We start from the raw sequence: 21,920 nt of genomic DNA, 5'->3' as shown, positions 1-21,920 counted from the left end.
GTGAGCCACCACACCTGGTTAAGTTAGCTCTTTTTAAAGAAGAAGGGACACACTTTTTTTTTCCCCCCGAGACAGAGTTTTCTCTGTGTAACAGCCTTAGCTACCTGGACTCACTTTGTAGACCAGGCTGGCCTCAAACTTACGAAGATACAACTGCCTCTGCTTCCTGAGTGCTGGGCTCAAAGGTGTGCGCTACTATGTCTTAAAGCAAAGAGCTTTAATATGTGAAACTAGTATAGATTTGATTATGAAAGTAGGTTTTGGGCTTTAAAATCAGACAGATTTTCATACAAAGTGAGTCCAGCCTAGACGTCCATTGCTCTCTTATACTGTCAGTCACTTGGTGTGGTCGTTTGCCTTTCTCTGAAAGACGTGACTTCTATTAGACTCCCCGTGGTAGTTAATTTTATGTGTCAGCTTGGCTATGTAAGCCATCATGTGCAAATATTTGACCAAACACTAATGTAGATGTGACTGTGGAGGTATTTCAGATAGGATTTTCTCTTAAATCAGCATACCCTGAGTAAAACCAACCACTCTCTATAAATGTGGATGCACCTGAAGCTATTCATTGCAGGCCTATGAGAAAAGAGTTCCCAGAGCCTTCACACCGGAACAGCAATTCTTCCCTTTGTAGCCTATGAGCTTTTACCTTTAACCAATTTCTTAAAATCAAGTAGGTCAATCTCTCTTCACACACATTCGGCCAGCTATACGTATACTAAAGTACAATTATTTGTTTATAGGGGCTTAGACTATCCTTAACGTGTATAGGATAGCTGGGCAGGATGGCTCATGCCTTTAGGGAGGCAAAGGCATGCAGATCTGTGTGAGTTTGAGGCTAGCCTGGGGCTAGTGAGTTCCAGGACAGCTAGCGGTACACAGTGAGAGACACTGTCTCCTCAACCACAACAAAGGATGCTCGAGTGAACACTTACTTTCATAGTGTTTAACTTTACTTGGATTTCTCAAAGGAAATTATTACAAGTTTAATGCTTAAAAAAATAGAAAAGCAAAAACATTGGGCTTAAAGGAAACCTAAGCATCACAGGGGCCTAGTTGGAAGAACTTTATTTATTTTTTTTTTTTTGTTTTTTAAGACAGAGTTGCCCTATATAATCCTGGAACTTGGATATGTAGACCAGGCTTGCCACAATCCTACTTGCCTCTATCTATGAAATGTTGAGGTTAAAGGTGTGCACAACCACCACCCAGCCAAAGAACTGTATTCTTTTAATTTAATTTAATTTAATTTTATATACACTCATGTTTTGCTTGCATATTTATCTGTGTGAGGGTAACTGGAGTTACAGACAGTGTGAGCTGCCATGTGGGTGCTAGGAATTGAACCCGGATCCCCTGGAAGAGCAGCCAGTGAGTGCTCTTAACCGCTGAGCCATAGAAGGAAGAAACTTTTGACATAAAGTTGGGCTACTGTTTGTCAATTATTCCTTGTTGAATGACTGCCAACAGTTGAGGCATTGTCTGTCTTTGGAGGGCCATAGCCAAAGTTAACCCTCGGGTATGCAATGGCCCAATATCATCTCAGAGGTGTATGTTGTTAGGGTTCTGAATGTGCTGAAGAAAAGACCCCAGACTCAAAAAGTATACAAGCAACAAAGAGCGTTTATTCTGCAGAAATCCAGTGTGCTCGGGTCACTGCTTAGGCACCATGGTGACCCCAAGGTGAGCTTGCAGGCCTTTAAAAAAGACACCTTGGGGCATTTCAAGGGGGTGTGTGTGGTTAGGCAATCATTAGCATGCTGGGTTTACCACTTAGATACAATGGTGACCATAGGTGAGCTGGCAGGCTCTCTTTACAAACTTTTAAATTCCAAAGGGGGGAGGGGTTAACTAATCATTTAAACTAGTAAATTAAAGCATGTAAATAAAGGTCTGTCCTTAGAGGGCCATAGCAGGAGTTAACCCTTGAGCATACAAAGGTCCAACATCAGTCCAGAGGTAGATGCAATTACTAATATCGACTTTCTTTTGAAAGGGATGGTAGCAGTCTGGCACGCTGCATTAGCATTCTTTTAAAAAATAATTTATTTATTTTTATTTTATGTGCATTGTATGCCTGTGGGCGTCAGGTTTTGGAGTTACAGACAGTTGTGAGCTGCCATGTGGGTGGCTGGGAATTGAACCTGGGTCCTCTGGAAGAGCAGACATTGCTCCCAACCGCTGAGCCATCTCTCCGGCCCTGCGTTAGCATTCTAATATGTTGGTAAGAAGGATTTCTGCCTCTCCATCAACTACAAGATAATTGACCACCTGTAAGAAGAGATGAGAAACAAAATCTCGATATGACTTACCAGGTTCTTGTCTAATTTTAGAAAGTTCCTCTGTCTTCCCCCCCCCCCCCAAGAATCTGGTAACTCAAGGCCGTGTGTCTTTTCTCCCAGAAAACAAAGGCTCTCCTCTCAGGAATCGCGGCATATCATCTTTCCCCTCGTTCCATTTGTTCCAGTCATCGCTATAGTCCTCAGGGAGAGGAGGAGAGAGTATCTCAGGCAGGAGAGCGGATGGCCACAGGTGCTCACCCTGGGCTGGAGCCGACACCTTCGCTTTTGACTTTGGTCTACTCAGTCCTTTCTGACCTTGCACTGGAAAAAAACCTCTTTTTTCATTTGTAAGATTTTTTTTTTCTAGTGTCTCATTATCTAGCCTACACTTGTGTAAAGAGTCTGTGTGGGAGCCTTTTCTACATCCTTTGGCTCATCACCACGTACTGTTTGCATCACATTAGAGACCAATGCCCGAGTCACTCAGAATCACATCCCTTGTCTATGGGCTTTGACTATATTTTCTTTGACTTGATCCTACACTCGGGGTCTAGAGTGTCCTTTCCAGGAAACCAAGGATTAGATTCTGTTATTAAATCCCAACATTTTTGCAGCTGGACTTTAGACATGGCAGCACCACTCTTTTTTTTTTTTTTTTTTTTAAAGAAGTGATATATCAAGCCTATATAGGGTATAAGTTTTCCTACTTTTAGCCCCGTATTAGCCCTTGTGTACCTTGTTGTCCGGGAGTCCTTGCGTCCTCTTATAACTTTTCATTCAGGTCCCTGATCTGGGTGCCACTTGTCAACTTTTGCCGACCTGTGCGGATCTTGTCTGCTAGAGCTGGGATCTAAAGACCTGATGCTGTAGACAGCCTTAGTCTAGTTTTACTGTACTTTTATACAGGAAAGTAGCAAAGAGAGCAATGATCCGGGGAAGGTTGTTTGAGTTTGGAAAAACATCTAAGTAAATGCCAGTAACTACACACTAAATATTAACAGAGCAGCCCTTTCCTAGAACTTCCTCAGGACAGACCAACCTAAACACAACTGCCTGGCACGTCCTATGATTTATGTCTGGGAAAGCACAAAAGCAAGGCAGAAGGCCATATCCAGGTTCAGGGTACACTGACCGGATTGGGTTCCATAGCTATATTCTTACATCCAACTAGGATAAACACGTCTATAAATTGAACGTCAGTGTTTGTCACAGGAGGCACGAAATCAAGTCCAAGAACAATCCAGAGAACAAAACGCACCGGAGGTACAAGGCCTTTCCCCCTGGAGCCTCTGTCACAGTTCCCTGAGGCACTGTTCATGCATCATTCTTTTGACAGTGTCCCCACAAAAGCCACGTAGATCCCAGGGCAAGAGGCTTCTCTCCCATATATGTCTCCTTAATTTTGTTTGTCTTTTTGTCATGTCTCAGGGTCACTAAATTCTCTCCCTTTCAAAAGTAATGATTGCATTGCATTTATCTAGTATGTGTGTGTGTGTGTTTTTAAAATAGTACGCCCCTGATCATCAGTGTTCCCCATATTTTGCTTGTTTCTCTAAGACACGGTTTTGCTGACATTAGGCTGGTCTGACACTTGCTGTGCAGCCAAGACTGGCCTTGAATTTTTTTTTTTTTTTACCACAAGTACTTCTTTAAATTATTATTTTATCTCACATGTATAGGTGTTTCATCTGCATATATGTCTATGTACTGGGTGTGTGCCTGGGACCTGCTGATGGTCTTGAACTTGTGGTTGTTGCCTTAGCTTGTTAAGAGCGGGGATGAAAAATGTGTGTTACTACATTTAGCTCTTTAAGACCTTTAGCCAGCAGGGTTGCCTCTGAGATATTGTTACGGGTTTTTTTTTTTTCTGACAAAGGGCCACCCATCCCCCACAGTATGACTAAGAGACAAGTAAGAGTGGAAGCAGAGAAAAGGGGTTCAGTCCCTGTTGCTACAGTGGGAAGAACAGCAGGTAACGAGGTCCAATGTGAGGTCAGGGTATGTCCTGCTCTGTTACCCCGTAATGAATGAAACAATGTTTTTGTTTTGTTTTTGACTTTTCCAGAGAAGGTTTCTCTGTGTAACAGCTCTGGCTGTCCTGGAACTCTTTTTGTAGACCAGGCAGGCCTCTAATTCACAGAAATCCACCTGCTTCTGCCACCTAAGTGCTGGGATTAAAGGCGTGTGCCACCATGCCTGGCTGAAACAATGTTTTGTTTTGTTTTCCAGGCTGTTCCTTACCCAGAGAGAATCTTTAAGAGAAGTTTATATTTTTTAAAGAATTATACGCTTCTATACAATGTATTTTGATCTTACCCCACCCACACTATCTCTCCAATTTCCCAGGACCCACCAACCTGTCTCTCTCCTCCCAGAGATACCACCAACCATGGCACATCAAGTTGCAATAAGGCTTTGTTTTTGTCATGGAACATCTTGTTTTCTCCATCAATAGTTATTGATAGTTTTACTGGATATAGTAGTCTGGTCTGGCATCTGTGATCTCTTAGGGTTTGCAGGACCTCTGTCCAGGCCCTTCTGGCTTTTATGGTCTCTGCTGAGAAGTCAGGTGTAATTCTGATAGATTTGCCATTATATGTTACTTGGCCTTTTCCCCTTGCTGCTTTTAATAGTTTTTCTTTTTTCTGTATATTATTATGTGGCGGGAAGATTTTCTTTTCTGGTCTATTGTATTTGGTGTTCTGTAGGCCTCTTGTCTGTTTATATGCATCTCTTTCTTTAAATTGGGGAAATTTTCTTCTATAATTCTGTTGAAGATATTTTCTGGGCCTTGGAGTCTGGTGTCTTCTCTTTTCTCAATGCCTATTATCCTCAGGTTTCACCTTTTCATGGTGTCCTTGATTTCTTGGATGTTTTGTATCAGGAATTTTTCAGACTTAGCATTTTCTTTGATGGTTGCTTCAAGAGCTACGATTGTATCTTCTAGTCCTGAGATTCATTCCTCCATCTCTTGGATTCTGTTAGAGCAGCTCACCTCTGTGTTGCTTGCTTTCTTCTCTAAGGTTTCTTGTTCTCATTTTTTTTCTGTTTGTGTCTTTATCATTCTTTCCATTTCCATCTTCAGATCTTGAAATGTTTTATTGATTTCCTTCATCTGATTATGTGTATTTTCCTGAATTTCTTCCCGTGCCTCTCTTTAGGCCTCTTTTATGTCTTCAACCTGCTTGGCTTCATCTTCCTGCATTTGTTCATGGATTTTATTTGTTTCCTTCATTGTCACCTTCATTACTAAGGATTTGAGGTAATTTTCTTGTATTTCAATTGTGTTTGAGTTCTCAGGGTTACTTTCTTTGGGATAGCTGGGATCTGGAGATGCCATTTTTTGTTTCTTTGTTTTTTTGTTTTTATGCTGGTCTTTAGTCATCTTGCTGTCTCTGATGTTGGGAGGTAGCTCTGGTTTCCTTCACTGGTTGTTGAGAATGGATAGTTGGTGAGTGATTATAGGTCAAGGGCCCTTGCCTGTGGGGATTAGGGAACTCTTCTCTGGGACAGGCAGGTGACCTGGTTTCGGCTCCAGGAGACTTTGCTCCACACCCTGGGCTCCTCACTCAGTCAGCAGAGGTAGGTGCTGGTGCTCTGCCACTTCAAGATCAGTTTGAGGTAGTGTTTGTTGAGCTGGTTATCCTGTCTTTGGCTTGACTTTGAATACCCTGACCTCGGTCCTTGGGACTTTGGGTCGTAGGCTCAGATCACCCTACAGTGCCTGAACCCCTGCTGGCTTCTAGTAGTTTAGGTTTCTGCCTAACGCATCCAGGAAGTAGGGCCTAGGCTCCGCCCATCAGGAAGAGAGCATCTACTGTCTTCTGATTGTTGTTGCTTGGCTACATTTCTGCTCTATCCCCTTAGGCCTTCCCAGCCTCTCCACAGAGCATGGGAGGCACATCTAGGCTGTGGAGCCTGGCTGGGCCACGTAATTTCTGCCCAATTGTGCAGGAAGTCCACTGGGGTAGGTTGCTAGGTTCCTGCTCGGTCCTGTTCAGACTACACAACTGAGGCGTCTCAGTCCTGCTGGGTTAGGGCGGCTGGTTATTTTTCTGCTTTATCCGCTTAGTCCTGCCCAGCCTCTTCCAAGAGTGTGGGAGGCCCTGCTAGGCTCTGGAGCCCGGCTAGGCTGGATCAGTTTTGCCCAATTGTGCAGGGACAGTCCGCTGGGGCAAGTAGCTAGGTTCCTGGCATGCAGCTGTGGCTGGATAACGTGTCCAAAGCTGTTGGGACCCTGTATGCATCTGGGGCTTTCCGTGGACTGGCGTGGTGGAGGTGCGGGGGTGGGTCTGAGGACAGATTCTCCCGTTCCCCTGAGATTTACCCCAGCCAGGAGCTCTGGTGCTTCACTGCCCGGAATTCAGTTCCATATACCGAGTTAGTTCCCAGTTCATAGGTGGGTTCCAGTCCAGATTCTGGGGAGTGGGCTCCCATCCTCCATGGGCCATTGGATGACCAGGGGCCAGGCCCGCTTGTGGTCTGCACTGTCAGGACCCTTCTTACCTAGTGTTCTCCAGGGTCTTGTGGTCTGTGGATCCCAGTAGGGTCCTTAGTCTCCTTCCTGTAGATCAGTTACAGTGTGTGTTCTGCGCTGCCATCTTGGAATCCCCCACAACAGTTTTTTTTTTTAAAGCCAGCTAGTTCCCCAATGATTGACACAGAAGCTGTGATTTATTATTAAGCGGTAGGCACTATGCTGGGCAGATTCTGAGCTACTCTAATCCTATTACTCATAAAACCCACATAAGCCAATCACTTGCCAATCTGATGGCTGTGGAGCGGCTTCGGCTCCATCAGTCTGTCCTCAGGGCTCATCGTCCATCTTGCCTCACGGTGACTCTTTTCTCTCTTGATTTCTCTCTGCAAAGTTTAAGTCAGTTCTGGAGAAAATATCCTTTCCTGGTAAGGGACAAGGACATGAGGGAATGAGGAGAGGAATCCTGAAAGGAGCTAGTTAATGGAGAGGACTGGAGGGCTGAGTGTGTGTCCTGCCTGAGGGGAGGGGAGGGGGAGGGGAGAAGAAGGGGGAGGAGGAGGGGAGGGGGAGGGGAGAGGAAAGAAATCTGAGACAACTTGTCATGTACCTTAAATGACTTTCTCAGACCCAAAATGACTTTCCCAAACTTTTACAACTTACTTAAACTTTTATATCTTCAGACCTTAGCACATTTTCTTGAATTGTCGTAACTTCAGATCTATATGTATTTTAAATAACTTTTTCAGACCTATATCACCTGTATTTTTTTTATTTTTTTCTTGACCTACATAACTTACTTGTCTGTTTCTCATAACTTTTAGAAACTCCACATCTTTCTTAGCATGAAGGCTGTCAGCAAAGCAAGCCTGTCCCATGAAATGGCCTGATCAGGCAGCTGAGTGGTTGTTGTTGTTAAAGCTACAGTTAGCCATCAATGTCATCAGAGGTTGGTAAATGTGAGTAGGAATTAGAATTTAAATAGTTTTGGTATCATTTAAAATGTGAGGGCTTACTTGAGCACAGAGTACCTGGCTGTCAGTATTCCTGCAGCTTGCCCAGGGTTAAATAGGCATGACATGGCACAGAGGCTGCAAGGCATGTCATGGTTCAGAGGGTGTAAGAGTCACACAGAGGGCTTGGAGCAGACAGAAGAGAAAGCAGAGACACTTTCAGGCGCCAAAGTTTTTGTTGGTGCTAAAGTGCAGCACTGACATGAGTGTTCAGGTTGAGGAAGCGTTTCCATCAGTAGTGGAAGACAGTGAGCCAAGGTGGAGAGCAGAGGTCCCCATCTCTCTCCAAAGGCTAAGAATAGATGTCTCTGGGACAGGGGGGTCATCACCCAGACTCTGTCACCAAGAGAAGGCCCCCAGTGGGGCCCAGAAATCCGGGACCTATCTGGCAGGGTTTCCAAGCCTTCAAGAGCAGACATTGGATCCTGGCAGTGCAGCCACCAAAGGTGAAGAAAAAGCCTGCCAAGCACAGGGAGTGGAAAGGAAGGTGCTTGTCAGAAGTGCAGGAGGGCAGGGGGTTAGGGGACTCTCCTGTGAGCCTCTGCTGGATGGAGAAGGCAGGTGCCTGGAGATCCGAATGTGTGAGAACCAGGCTAAAGGGGGGTGGGGGATGGGGTCATCCTGTAGGCCAGTATCCAAGTTATGGTAATATCTGTGCAGAACCTTTAAGACAAAGGAGATTTTATTTGTCCCAGAGAGACAGAGGGCAGGAAATAAGAGACACAGCAGACAGGGGATGAAGGAGGAGAGGAAGGGAACAAGGGAGAGCAGGGATGGGTGTTTGTCCTGGAGGACAAAGGACTGACGCTGGATAGAAATGGGACAGATATCGCCCATAGGCAAATGGCAGTTTATAAAGGTAAAATGGGAAAGTCTGTGTTAGGATGAGGTGTTTAATTTTAATTGGGAATGTTAGTTAGCTAGGCCAAAGGGGACTTTTGATTGCTGGACTTCAATACTTTGATAGCTGGACCTCGGTAGTCAGATTGAGAAGAAGGAGGAAGTGGCCAAATAAGGGAATAGGCCTTGGTGGCTGGCTTTAGGGATGTAATCTAATGGTTTTTAGCAAGGCAGAGGGAGTGGAGGGGAAGGACAAGGCCTCCCAGAGCCATGTTTGCCATGCTTGGGCTGCCTCGAGTCTCCTCACTTATCAGCCACCTAGCCTAGCTGATTCAACAAGCTAATGGTTTGGGGGGCTGGTGAGATGGCTCAGTGGTTAAGAGCACTGACTTCTCTTCTAGAGGTCCTGAGTTCAATTCCCAGCAACCACATGGTGGCTCACAACCATCTATAATGTGATCTCATGCCCTATTCTGGTCTGTGGATGTATATGTAGGCAAAGCACTGAATACATAATAATAAATAAATATTTAAAAAAGCTAATGGTTTGGCCAGAGACCTCTCTCTACTCCTCCCGTATGCACATGTTCATGCACCCCTAGAGCATTTCTCATTGAATAGTCTTCATTTTTTAATAAACACATGAACTCATGTGTTCTAGGAACACATGTAATCTAGGATGGGCGCAAACTTGCTATCCAGCCCAAAATGAACTACTTCCATCTCTCAAGTGCTAGGATTGCAGGTTGAGAGACCATGTCCAGTCTGCATGATGCTGGGGACCCAACCAAGTGCCTTGTACATGCTAGGCATGTCCTCTACCAGCTGAGCAACATCCTCTGGCACCGAACTGTCTTTTTATGGTTTAAATGTGCAATTTAATGTGTGTCATTTGTGTTTTAATTTATGATAATTGGCTGATGGAGGCAGAAAATAAAGTGGCTGTACCATTAGTGTCAGCAGGACAGATATATGCTCCCTCTGCCCCACAGTGGATGGGGTGTTGGTGGTGTCTACTCACAGATAAAATATTTTTGTGGCTGTCTGAGTCCTATGATAAAGCACCGTGACCAAGGCAACTTAGAGGAGAAAGGGTTTATTTGGGTTAGAAGCCATGATGGTGGGGACAGTGTGGTAGCCGGTGGCAAGTCTGACCTCTGCAGCAGCAAGCTCAGAGCTGACACATTCAGTTGCAAGCTCACAGCAGAAAAGATAAACTAGAAATGTTTTGATCTTTAAACTCTGAGAGCCCACACAAGTGATCAACGTCTCCCATCAAGGCTACAGCTCCTAAACCTCCCTAAACAGAACCAAATACCCAGGTCAATGAAGGGCTTTCTCATTTAAGGAGCCGCAGTGGTAAGTATTGCTATGTGATTGGATATTTTAAGATCTAATGTCGCATGCATGACATTGCAAAATTATCAAGATCGTATGTTTTGTTAAGATAACTGCTTATAGAGCTAGAGAAGCCACACAGTGGTTCAGGGAGCTTCCTGCTCTTCCAGAGGATCCAGATTTAGTTCTCAGCACCTGTGTCTGGAAGCTCACACTGCTGTGGCTACAGCTTCAAGGGATGTGACAGCCTTCTAGGACTCTGAGGACCCCTGCTCCCACCACAAATTTCCACATAATTAAAAATAAAATAAATATTAAAAAAAGATAGTTGCTTCTGTTTTCTGATATTTTTGTATGGGTACTCAGAAAAAGTTCATTTAAGTATTTGCTATTTATGTTGAAGTCTTTTCAAGGACCATTTATAAATAATTATAAATTCAAAAGTGATCCAAGTACATTTAACACCCAGTATAGCTGTGATTAAAAATGTATGCACACATTTAATAAAATAATAATAAACTATAAATAGGTTTAAAATGTGTGTAGGGCCAACAGGATGGCTCAGCAAGTAAAGCTGACTGCTGCTAAGCCTGATGCCCTGCGTTCAGTCCCTGGGACTCACATGGAGGAGGAGATGCTGGAGAACTGACTCCTGTCAATTGTTCTCTGACGTGCACACACGTACAGTGGCACATGTGCTCCCTCACAGGATAAATAAACAAATTTAAAATGTATATAGCTATATGCCTAAACTTTATATAAATGCTGTATAATAACACTTTTAATTTAAAGGCAGAGAATACTTAGCTGGGCTTGGTGGTGCACTCCTTTTATCCCAACACTCAGGAGGCAGAGGCAGAGGCTGCTGGATCTCTGTGGGTTCAAGGCCAGGCTGGTCTGCAGAGAGTTCCAGGACAGCCAGGATTATTGCACATGAGAAGTAATCTCTTTCATACAATACTCATTGTATCTGGATGGTCAACATGGGAATGGCAAGAAAAAAAAAAGTATGTGTACCACGCCTGTGACTGATCCCCACAGAGATCAGAAGCAGGCACTGGAGATAAGGGAACAGGAGTTACAGATGGTTGAGTCATCATGTGGGCCTGGGAACTGAACCCTGGACCTCTTTGAGAGTAACACTTGCTGTTCACCTTTCCGCACCTCTCCAGCCTTTATGCAAAACCTAGGAAGGTTGCTACATTCCCAGAACTTGAGCAGCCCAGTCCTTCCTGCTTTCCTTCATTTCTATGCACAGGACTCTTTTAAAACCAACCAAAAAAAAAACAAAAACAAAAACAAAAAACAAAAAACAAAACAAAACAACAACAACAACAACAACAAAACAAACAAACAAAACCAAAAGAGTGAAACAGCGAGGTCTTTCTCCCCAGCTAATAAAAGAGAGCAGTGAAGTAACAACCTATTGAATTTCCTGCTTGATCTGCTGTTGTCAGTGGCACCTGCTTTGGACCAGAAGGAAGGTTTTGCCATGCTTAGGAGCTTTTGAAAGCCTGAACTTATTTCTAACACAGTCATTTAAAGTGAGAGCAAACCATACCTCATCTGGCCACTTCCTGATCCACAGAAGGTCACCTTAACTACTTATTGATCAAGGGGGTGAAAAAATGTGCAATTTCTGTCTTAAGAATATTTTACAAGACTTTCATTTTCGCAAGGGAAGAAATTTCTCTACTGTTCCCTACTGAACCAGTACAGCATTACAAAGGAAGCAAGCAAGCAAACAAACACACAGAGAAACAAACAAACAAACAAACAAAAAAACCCAACAAACAGATGTTACCACCCTGGATCTGGATGTTGCTTCCAACATCTGTGATAGGCACTGTCATCTTCAAGGCTGTCTTCAATCTGCTACTCTCTGCAGATGAAGTCAGCGCTCCAGGCAAACACATGTACATCATTCTGGGTCAGGGGATGAAAGGGTCCTGAGGGAGAAGGAGGAACAAAGTCCGAGATGAAAACTACTTGTTCAGTTCAGCTTGTAAAACCCGATGACATGGAAAACCAAGGAATAGTAAGGCTGGATCCATTGTTCTCTTAAAGGCAAGATAAACTCAAACAAGATCAGTACACAGTAGGGAAACAGGTGGAGTCCATAGTTTTGAATGGTCTTAAAGCAGATGTACACATTGCTTGCAAGGTTGGGCACACGTTCAGATTCTGAAGGTCAGCTGGCTAGGCATTTCCAGAAGTCACGCCCACACTGGCTATGGCTGAGTGGCACCAGGGTATAAAGAAACAGCAGAAGGGGCTCAGGCCACACAGCACAGGTAAGGATGAAGCACAGACCTAGCCTGGTACAGGAAGAGAGGCCAGAGAGGGAAAGGGAGAAAGGCTTGAGCCAGCTACAGTCTGACCACGGAGGACGGATGGAGGGGATTGGAATATGAGGTTTCTCCAGGAGCACCCTTAGATTTTGGAGAGCCTAGTATAATATGCAACACGGGGTGTCTTGCTCAGTATTTAGAAGGCTAGCACAGTGACATAGGGGTGTCACACTGTGGGCGAGTGTGTTAAACCATCCCAGGGCTCTTCGGAAGCCTTTTGAGCCTGCGGAGAAAGAATTCCCGGATGTTCCCTTGTCTCATCTGGCCATGGGGATCCCTTACACCTGATGTCCTTTCCTCAGAGACTTGGTGAAGCCTTGACATCTCCCTGTGGCTCCCTCTAAGCTCCAGACTTGTGCCCCAAACCCTCAGGAGCCATGCTGCTGTTGATGACATTGGCTGTCCTTGCCAGTTCCACCTGCAGAGCCCAGGGTGAGTACCTGAGCCTCCTTTGTTGCCTCCACCTCCCTCCAGTGTCCTGTCCTTGGCGTAAGGGCCTCAGAGTGACGGAGTGGTCCTGAACACTCTCCTTCTCCCTCCCTTTCCCAGAAATACATGGCAACAGTGTTGGCACCTATTTCTACATTCGTGGTGAGGACCAGGGAGAACTCAAGGGCATCCGGGTCTACCTGACACTAATAAACAGCATCAAGGGGTGAGTAGGACACTGAATCCCAGGCTCTCCTGCACTGTTCCCTGTTGTGCCCACTGCCTGTAGCTTGTGTAGAGCCCTAAGCTGAGCTAGCCTCCTCAGGCCTAGAATGTTTGGGCTTGGGCAATACTAGGAGACAGGTAGAGAGGGGCCCTGACTTTCTAGTTCAGGAAGCATCACTGAGGCTTGAAGGTCCTCCACCAGGTAGATCTGGAAGGCGTAGTGCCTCTTGGAAGTGACAGAAACTGCTCACATGGTCTGAGAGGTGTCCCTGTCTTCACAGGACATGAAATGTGCAGCTCACTCTGCCACTCTGACCTTCGCTCTGCCTCATAAAGCCAGCCATTCCCTCTAGACAGGCAGGTCTTGACTGTCCTCACCAGTGTCTGCCTCTGGAGACCTGTTGCTGTCCTAGAGCGTCACAGAGACCTTATGTTGCTGTTGCCAAGCTTGGCAAAGGCAGGCAAAGTCCCCAAGGTTAATAGAATTTCAGATGAACAATGAATACGGTTTTAGTGTGTATCCTGTGCAATACTGTGGTTATCTTAGTCCTTAAAAATTCTATGTTGTGTTGCTGGAGAGAAGGCCTGGAGGAAAGAGTGTCAGCTATGCAAGCATGAGGCCGTCAGTTTGGACCCCAGCACCCATGTGAAATCTGAGAGCATCAGCACAGGCCTGTGACCCTACAGCTGTGGGTCATGGAGAACCAAGGAACTCCTTAGTCCAGCTAGACTAGTTACAACACTGAGCTTCCACACGGCAGTAAGTTAGATAGCCATAGAAGGGACAGTCAGTGGCCAGCTCTCTCCTCTACATACTCATGCACAGACAGGCATACAGAAAATTGCAAAACACACACATAAACACACACACACACACACACACACACACACACACACACACACACACACACAACACATTCCATTTGCATATAGCCAGTTGGAGTGTGATTGAGGAAGACACACACAAGGGCAAGCACACATGCACACATCACTCACACACACAATTCAATATTGACAACACAGATAAACTGTTTTTCCTTTTTAAGGTGATCAGGGTTTAACTAAAAGCATACCACTGTGCTTTCTGTATAGTTTTCAGCCCTCAGTTTTGTGGGACAGGATCTCATTATGCACTGCAGGCTGGCCTTCAGCTTGGAATATTCCACCTCATCCTCAGAACTCCTAGAGAGAGCATAGCTGGACTTTCCACATTGGAACCTAGCCTGGTGGTCCAGTCCTGTAATCTCAGCCACCCAGATGGCTGATGCCAGAGAATAGCAAATTTGAGGCCAGTTTGTGCTACTAAGTCACTTTAAAGTCACCTGGACAATTTAGCAAAGTCCTGTCTCAGAATAGAAAGCAAAGAATGGGTTGAGCCCAGCATGGTGCCCTATATGTCGGAACCCAGGAGGCTGAGCCAGGACGATGTCCATGATCAAGAGTTCAAGGAAATCCTGGCTTCAGAGTGAGGTCCTGTCTCAAACAAATTAAAGGAAAGGAGAGAGAGAGAGAGAGAGAGAGAGAGAGAGAGAGAGAGAGAGAGAGAGAGAGAGAGAGGATGTAGCATAGGACTTGCCTAGAACATACAGGACCCTAGGTTCATAAAGCAGTAAGGCCTGGCAAGATGGCTCTGTCAGGAAAGTGGCCAAACTGACCACCTGAGTTTGATCCCTGGACCCATTTAGTGAAATAAGCGAAGGAAATCTAATGTTTCTCCTCACACCTCCACTAAAGCCTTGGCACATGAATAGACATGCACAAATATATAAATGCACACATGTGCACACAATAAAGAATGAATCACTGTCAAAAACAAGCCAATAAAACATGTAACATGGGACACATACTTGTACTGAAAATTACTCACGATGATCTGAGATTCTAATTATATTGGACATTCTTCCTGTATTTTCTATGGGGTCTGATTTACCTCACAAGCAAAGAAAGAAGTTGGCTATAGGAATGGTCTAGAAGACTTGGACTGGTTATCTTGCTTCTTTCCTCAGTAGAACAGCTTCCAGGGCTCTCGTGTTCCCAACTGAAAATGCAGTGAGAACAGACCCTGTGTCTCTGGTCTCAGCCCATGAGGTCTCCAGACCTTAGCAGTGTGGCTGCTGCCTAGTTTGGGGCTGATAGGGGAGGAGGCTCCAGAGGGGAAGCTATGAGTTGGGTAGACCCTGCAAAAGATTCAGGCTCAGGAATGGATGGCACTGACAGATCTAGCTGACCAGGTGCAGACGCCTGACCTGCGCCAGCCTTTCTGAGGTCCTATGAGGAGGGAAGAGTCTGGAAGAGGCAGAAAGAGGAAGGACTCCAGGCAGGGCACTTCTGGAGACTGAACTGTGACCAGGACACTGGGGCATGGTGCAGATGTGAGAAATAACTGGCATTCCTGAGGTTGTACTGATTTGATGTCTCTCCAGCGTCCAGCTGCTGTTCGGCAACAGGTGGAGTGATGTCTATGGAACCCAGTCACTAAAGAATAAAGAGTTTCTTCTGGAGAATGGAGAGCATGTGATAAAGGTGGATGGCAGCGAAGGGCTCTGCCTGACTTCCCTGAACTTCATTACTGACAAGGGGCGTGTGGCTTCCTTTGGTATTAGAAGGGGCCATACCTTTGGTGACACTGGAGGTTCAAAAAAGTATCTAGTGACTGTCTATGGTGTGCACTCACCAGGCTTCTGCATCAAAGGGATGGGCTTCAAATGGGGACCTGTCCCAAAGCCCATGGGGAGCTCTGAAGACTCCAAAGAGAAGGATGATGTATCAGAAGAAGGCAAAGACAGTGAGAAAGATAAAGATGCAGATGATGATGATGATGATGATGAAGATAATGAAGATGATCAAGAAAAAGAAAAAGAAAAAGACAAAGACGAAGATGAAGATGAAGATGATAGTGCCAAAGATAATGATGATGACAACAAAGATCCCAAGAAAGAAAACGAGTAAGTGAAATAGCATGCTCAGGGCTCAGCCCTGCATCCTCACAATGCAGCATCTCCTCTCAGACAGGAGCACCCACCTGGAGGGACCAGTATCCCAGGTGACCCTGGGCTGGAGGAAGCAAACCAAGTAGCCTGTATCTCTGTGTCCAATAAACTATGTGCATCTATGTGAGCCTGTGTGGTCCTTGTCATCAAATGGAATGGGCTGGGGATTCCCCAAGGACCTCCTTCACTTGCCTACATTTGGATCTACACCTGTGTTGTGAGTCAGGGTTTACACAGAAGGAACCTGGTCAAGTCATCAGGACCGAGGTCGCCAGCATGAGGGCAGCATCCAGCCACTTCCTGTCTTAAAGTAGCATGGGCCTGGAAGGAGAGCTCAGTGTGTGCTGCCCAAGCTGGCAGGGACTGGCTCTGCAGTGGTCCCGTTTAGCTATATGTGAGCAGGTGTCACTGCCTCCTGTTCCTCTCCAGATCCTTGTGCTGTCCAGTGTCCTCATCCTCTCCCTTCTCCTGTCCTGGTCACTATCCAACCTCACTAAGCGGGGCTGTCTGGAATGCCTCTCGCATCCAACTGTAGATTAAACCTAGGGCCCCAAGTATGCTAGACAAATACTCCATCAAGGAGCCCCATTTAGATTGTATGACATACCCCTCTGTTTATCTATCCACAAATCTGTATTTATCTACCATCTGCTTTCTATCTGTCTATCTATCTATCTATCTATCTATCTATCTATCTATCTATTCATGAAATAGAGTCTCACATGGCCATTGGTGGTCTACAAGAATGCCAAGCCTGCTTAGCATAGAAAATAAGTTTCATCTCACCAGGCTCAAGGAATGATAAAAAACAGAGCTAGCTAGTCAGCAGTTCAGTGGACTGCAACGGGCAGGAGAGTCTCCAGCCAATTCTCATGGCTTCCTTTCTCCCTGCACAGCAGCAAGTACCCACTGCAGAATTTTAGACTCATAGATCTTTCCATTTTGATTATATTATCTCTCATGGCATGTTGATGGCAACCATATAGTGTAAGTCGATGAATGTACACTTCAAGATGCCCATGCAGCTTGTGACAGATGTGGCAACCACTCTGAGATGTGTACTATGATCCTACTGTCAAGGGAAGCTTGCAGAACAGGGTGATGCAAATGAGATGTTTTTCTCCATCCCTGTTAAGTGTATTCCCTGAGTTTTGTTCTGACTCCAGACTCCAGGGTACTGAAACCTCCAATCAACATTTAAAGTTAAATTAACTGGGCTTTGTGGCACAGACCTGTAATCCAAGGTACTTGGGAGACTGAGGAAGGAGGATTCAGAGTTCATAACCTGGCTAAGCAATTTAGTGAGGCCTTGCCTCAAAAATTATTTTGAAAACATTTTTATTTTGGACAGTTTAAATATTATTAATTTTTATTTATTATGGGCATATGAGTGTTGCCTGGGTATGTGTCTTTTGGCTTCAATTTTTAAGTTTTTTTTAATGTCAGAGAGAGAAACAGAAGAGGGGAGAGAGAGGGGAGAGAGAGAGAGAGGAAGAGAGAGAGAGAGAGAGAAAGTGAGGAAGAAAAAAAGGAAGGTGGGAAGGAAGGAGGCAAGGAAGGAAAGCAAGCAGGCAGGCAGGCCCTGGATGGTTGGCACTGGTTAAGAGAGCTCTGACTGCCCTTGCAGAAGAACTGGCTGGGTTGCCAGCACCACATGGGGCAGCTCACAACCCTCTGTAACTCCAGCTCCAGGGGATCTGACCCCTTTTCAGGCACCAAGCATGAACAAGTTATACATATACATATACACATGCAGACAACTGCTCACACACAATTTAAAACATAAAGAGGCTTAGACAGCTGGGCATGTTGCCCCACGCTTGTGATGCAAGAATTTGGTAGAGGTTAAGACGGTCAGGAGTTCAAATTTATTGTATACGTCAGGGATCTCTAGGGTAGCAGAACTTATAGAATGAGTGTCTCTTTCTATAAATAAAGAAAGGGCATTTATTAGGATGACATAAAGGATATGGTCAAACTAATCCAACAGTGGTTAGGGATGGAAATTACTGAGACCACAAGGGCTGGATGTCTCCGTTGATTTTCAGTAGACACTGGAATCCCAAAGAAGTAGGCTGTAATGCCAGTGAAGAAATGGGCTTGAGTAAGGTGAAGACAAACAGCCTCAGAGAAAAACCTTCCTTTCTGCATGTCCACAGGTAAGGCTTCCAGAGAAGGTGTGGTCCAGACTTAAGGCGTGTCTTCCTGCCTAAAGATCTGGATCCAAGGCATTGTGCTTTCCAGCAGCAGAGATCTAGATCAAAGGCGTGTGTCTTTCTACTTCAAAGATTCGGACTAGAATTGGATCCACCTACTTCAAATAAAGCCAAGAGGGGGGGGAATAAGAAAGAGAAATCCTCTCACAGGTGTATCCTCCATTTCTGGATTGTAGATCATTCTAAATGTAGTCAAACTGACAACCAAGAATAGTCACCACATTTAACCTCAGCCAGCAAGTGTGAAGGTAAGAATAGGTTACAGGAGACCCTGACTCAACACAAACACAACAAAGGTGTGACAGAGAGCTTCACAAGGCCCTGGCTTCACTACTCACGTACTGAGAATGATTTTTATAACAATTATAACAGGTTATAAAATTATGTATATATATATGTGTCTGATGGGTCTGTGCACTGATTGGAGATGGGGTCCTTAGAGGCAGGAGGGCATCAGATCACCTGGAACTGATTAGAAGCAAATGTGAGTCCTTTGATGTGACTGCTCTTAACACCTAAGACATCTCCTCAAATCCCAAAATTATAAGAGAAACAAGGAAACTACGAGAAAGATGTTCGTGTGAATTGTTGGGGTCCGAAAAACCAAAACAACTCAGTCAGTCACAAGAGTCCAGCAGAGCAAGATCTTTACTGAATTGTGCAGCAAAAACTGACCAGTCAGGGACAACAGCACAGGTGTAGAAGCTGACTGCCATGTCACCTGGGTACTTAAGTAGATGACAACAATTTACAGTATTAAGGCCAAAGAACAGACTTGGGAGCTGAACTTGGACCCTGAGCCAGAATGCTACGGAGATTGTAAGTCTATAATCCACAAACAGCTGTGGCAAGCTTCCCATTAATCAGGATTTAGGGAGAGAGACTTTCTTTTTTTTTCTTTTGTTTTTAAAAAATATTTGTTTATTATGTATACAGTGTTCTGCCTGCATGTCAGCCTGTCTGTCAGAAGAGGACCCAGATCTCATTGTAGATGGTAGTGAGCCACCATGTGGTTCCTCGGAATTGAACTCAGGACCTTTGGAAGAGCAGACAGTGCTCTTAACCTCTGACCATCTCTCCAGCCTGAGGGGACTTTCCTTAGGAACCTGTCTTGTGGTGCACTTTTCCTCTTCCCGGTGGTTGGGTTATTCAACTGAGGCAAGGTGGCTTGACTAGCATTCGTGTCTCAACTTGCCAACCAGTATGTCAGGTGCCCACATCCATGTCTCTTATTGCCAAGCAGGATGTCAGTGTCCCAGGAAGGTCTTAGGAACTTAAACTTCATTTAACACCATTCAAAAGGGAAGTTTTATCCAAGGGGCTCTAGAGCGGTTCCTTCTTGTGGGATGTCCTGCAGGCAGGGCTGGTGGGGGACGGGAAGGGAGAAGGAGACAGACAGAGGGAGGGAGGTGTGAGAACGGAAGGAAGGAAGGAAGGAAGGAGAAAAGAAAAGAAGGAAGGTAGGCAGGCAGGCCCTGGATGGTTGGCCCTGGTTAAGAGAGCTCTGACTGCCCTTGCAGAAGAACTGGCTTGGTTGCCAGCACCACATGGGGCAGCTCACAACCCTCTGTAATTCCAGCTCTAGGGGATCTGATGCCCACTTCAGGCACAAAGCATGAACAAGTTATACACATACATAAACACATGCAGACAACTGCTCACACACATTTTAAAACATAAAGAAAAGAGCCTTAGACATCTGGGCGTGTTCACCCATACTTGTGATGCTAGAATTTCACAGAGGTTAGAATAGTCAAGAGTTCGAATTACTGTACAGGTCAGAGATCCAAAAAAAACCAAACAACCCAATGAGTGACAAGAGTCCAGCAGAGCAAAATCTTTACTGAATTATGCAGCAAAAATTGACCAGTCAGGAACAACAGTACAGGCATAGGAGTTGACTGCCATGTCATCTGGGTATTTAAGCAGATGACAACAATTTACTGTACTTGAGCTAAAGAACAGACTGAGGAGCTGAACTTGAACCCTGAGCCACAATGCTACAGAGATTTTAAGTCTATAATCCACAGACAGCTGTGGCAAGTCATCCCACCAATCAGGATTTAGAGAGAGGAGACTTTCCTTAGGAACGTGTCCTGTGGTACATTTTTCCTGTTCGCAGTGGTTGGGGTATTCAATTGAGGCAAGGTGGCTTGCCTAGCATTCGTGTCTCAACTTGCAGAATGTCAGGTACCCACATCCATGTCTCTTATTGCCAAGCAGGATGTCAGTGTCCTAGGGAAGTCTTGGGAACTTAAATTTCATTTAAACCATTCAAAAGCAAAGTTTTATTCAAAGTGGCTCCAAAGCGGCTCCTTCTTGTGGGATGTCCCGCAAGCAGGGCTGGTGGGGGACAGTGGGCAGGTGCGATGTGGAAGCTGGTCTCCATGTCACTCCAGGTCTGCCCTTGCTGTGTTTATCCTGCTGGTTCAGCTGATGCTCCCTCATCCTTGAAGACGAGCTCAAATGTCCCATCCTCCAGGCAGCCTTTCTGACATCCCTTCCCTCCTCCTTTTGTCTAACCTGGTGTCTGTGCACTCGACTGACATGCTTTTCCTCATCAGTTGCCACTTTTTTTGGCCACTGGGGACAGACAGTCAAGGCAGCTGTTGGAGCTGCCAGAGCATAGGCCTCCACCATAAAAACTGGTAATGGGAGGAAGAGGTGAGAAGACCTACAGTTAGGGTCAGGTTACCCACCATGCTCCAGGGATGTTTCTCCATTACTGCTTGGCTCTACTTACTATTGGAAGTAAAAGTAAGGTTCCTGTGTTGAATGAAAAATTATTCTTTCTTTATTAAAAGACACAGTAAAATGTTAAGGCCATTCTCTTGGTGTCCAGAACATTCCTCCCTCTCCACCAGGAAGTCCCACCTTCCAATTCCTGTCCATCTGCTCAGCTCTGTATTGACAACTGCTACACCCATCCAAGACATTCCTTCACATTGTTCTTTGTTTGTTTTTGTTAAATATGGTTTTATTGGGGCTGGAGAGATGGCTCAGCAATTAAGTGCACTGTTTGCTCTTCCAGAGGTCCTAAGTTCAATTCCCAGCAACCACATGGTGGCTCACAACCATCTATACCCTCTAATGCCCTCTTCTGGCCTGCAGGTGTACATTCTGAGTGCTCATATACATAAAGTAAAAAATCCTTTTAAGAAATATAGTTTCTATTATATATATATATATATATATATATATATATATATATATATATATATATGTATGTATACTTTGCTGGGCCAGGAACTATCTTTATAGACCAGGCTGTCCTTGAACTCATAGAGATCTGCCTGTCTCTTACTCTCTAGTGCAGGGGTTAATGGCAAGAGCTACCATGCCCAACCCTAGTTTGCTTTTCTGTGGCTGTGATGAATAACATGACCAGAAGCTACTTGGGATAGAAACAATTTATTTCACAGGTGTGCCTGTAGACCAATCTCCTTTAGACTTCTCAACTGAGGCTCCGTCACATGACTCTGGACTGTGTCAACTTGACAGCCGAAGCTAACTAACAAGGACATTCCATCCCTTGACACACAAATCCATCACTTTTCTTTTTGGTTTTTTGAGACAGGTTTTCTCTGTGTAGCCTTAGCTGTCCTGGGCTTGCTTTGCAGACCAGGCTGGCCTCGAACTTACAGAGATCTGCCTACCTCTGCTTCCTGAATGCTGGGATTAAAGGCGTGCTCCACCACACCTGGCTGCAAATATATCACTTTAAGCCATAACCTTCTATTTCGCATTCACTTGATT

General features: G+C 45.1%; 1 protein-coding gene across 1 annotated transcript; it reads left to right on the top strand.

The window, feature by feature from the left end:
• Nucleotides 1-12,628: 12,628 nt before the first annotated feature.
• On the top strand, nucleotides 12,629-16,488 carry LOC311587144 (prostatic spermine-binding protein-like; the record flags this gene model as incomplete). Its single annotated transcript, XM_084763650.1, has 4 exons — nucleotides 12,629-12,736; nucleotides 12,854-12,959; nucleotides 15,382-15,760; nucleotides 16,378-16,488. The coding sequence occupies exons 1-4, from the start codon at nucleotides 12,682-12,684 to the stop codon at nucleotides 16,486-16,488; spliced, it is 651 nt and encodes a 216-aa protein (XP_084619776.1). The 5' UTR covers nucleotides 12,629-12,681.
• Nucleotides 16,489-21,920: the final 5,432 nt, after the last annotated feature.

This window comes from Acomys minous, assembly GCF_964271855.1.
Source record: "Acomys minous genome assembly, chromosome: 16".
NCBI lineage: Eukaryota > Metazoa > Chordata > Mammalia > Rodentia > Muridae > Acomys > Acomys minous.
Note: the sequence above shows the minus strand (reverse complement) of the source record. Positions and strands in the feature narration are given on the sequence as shown.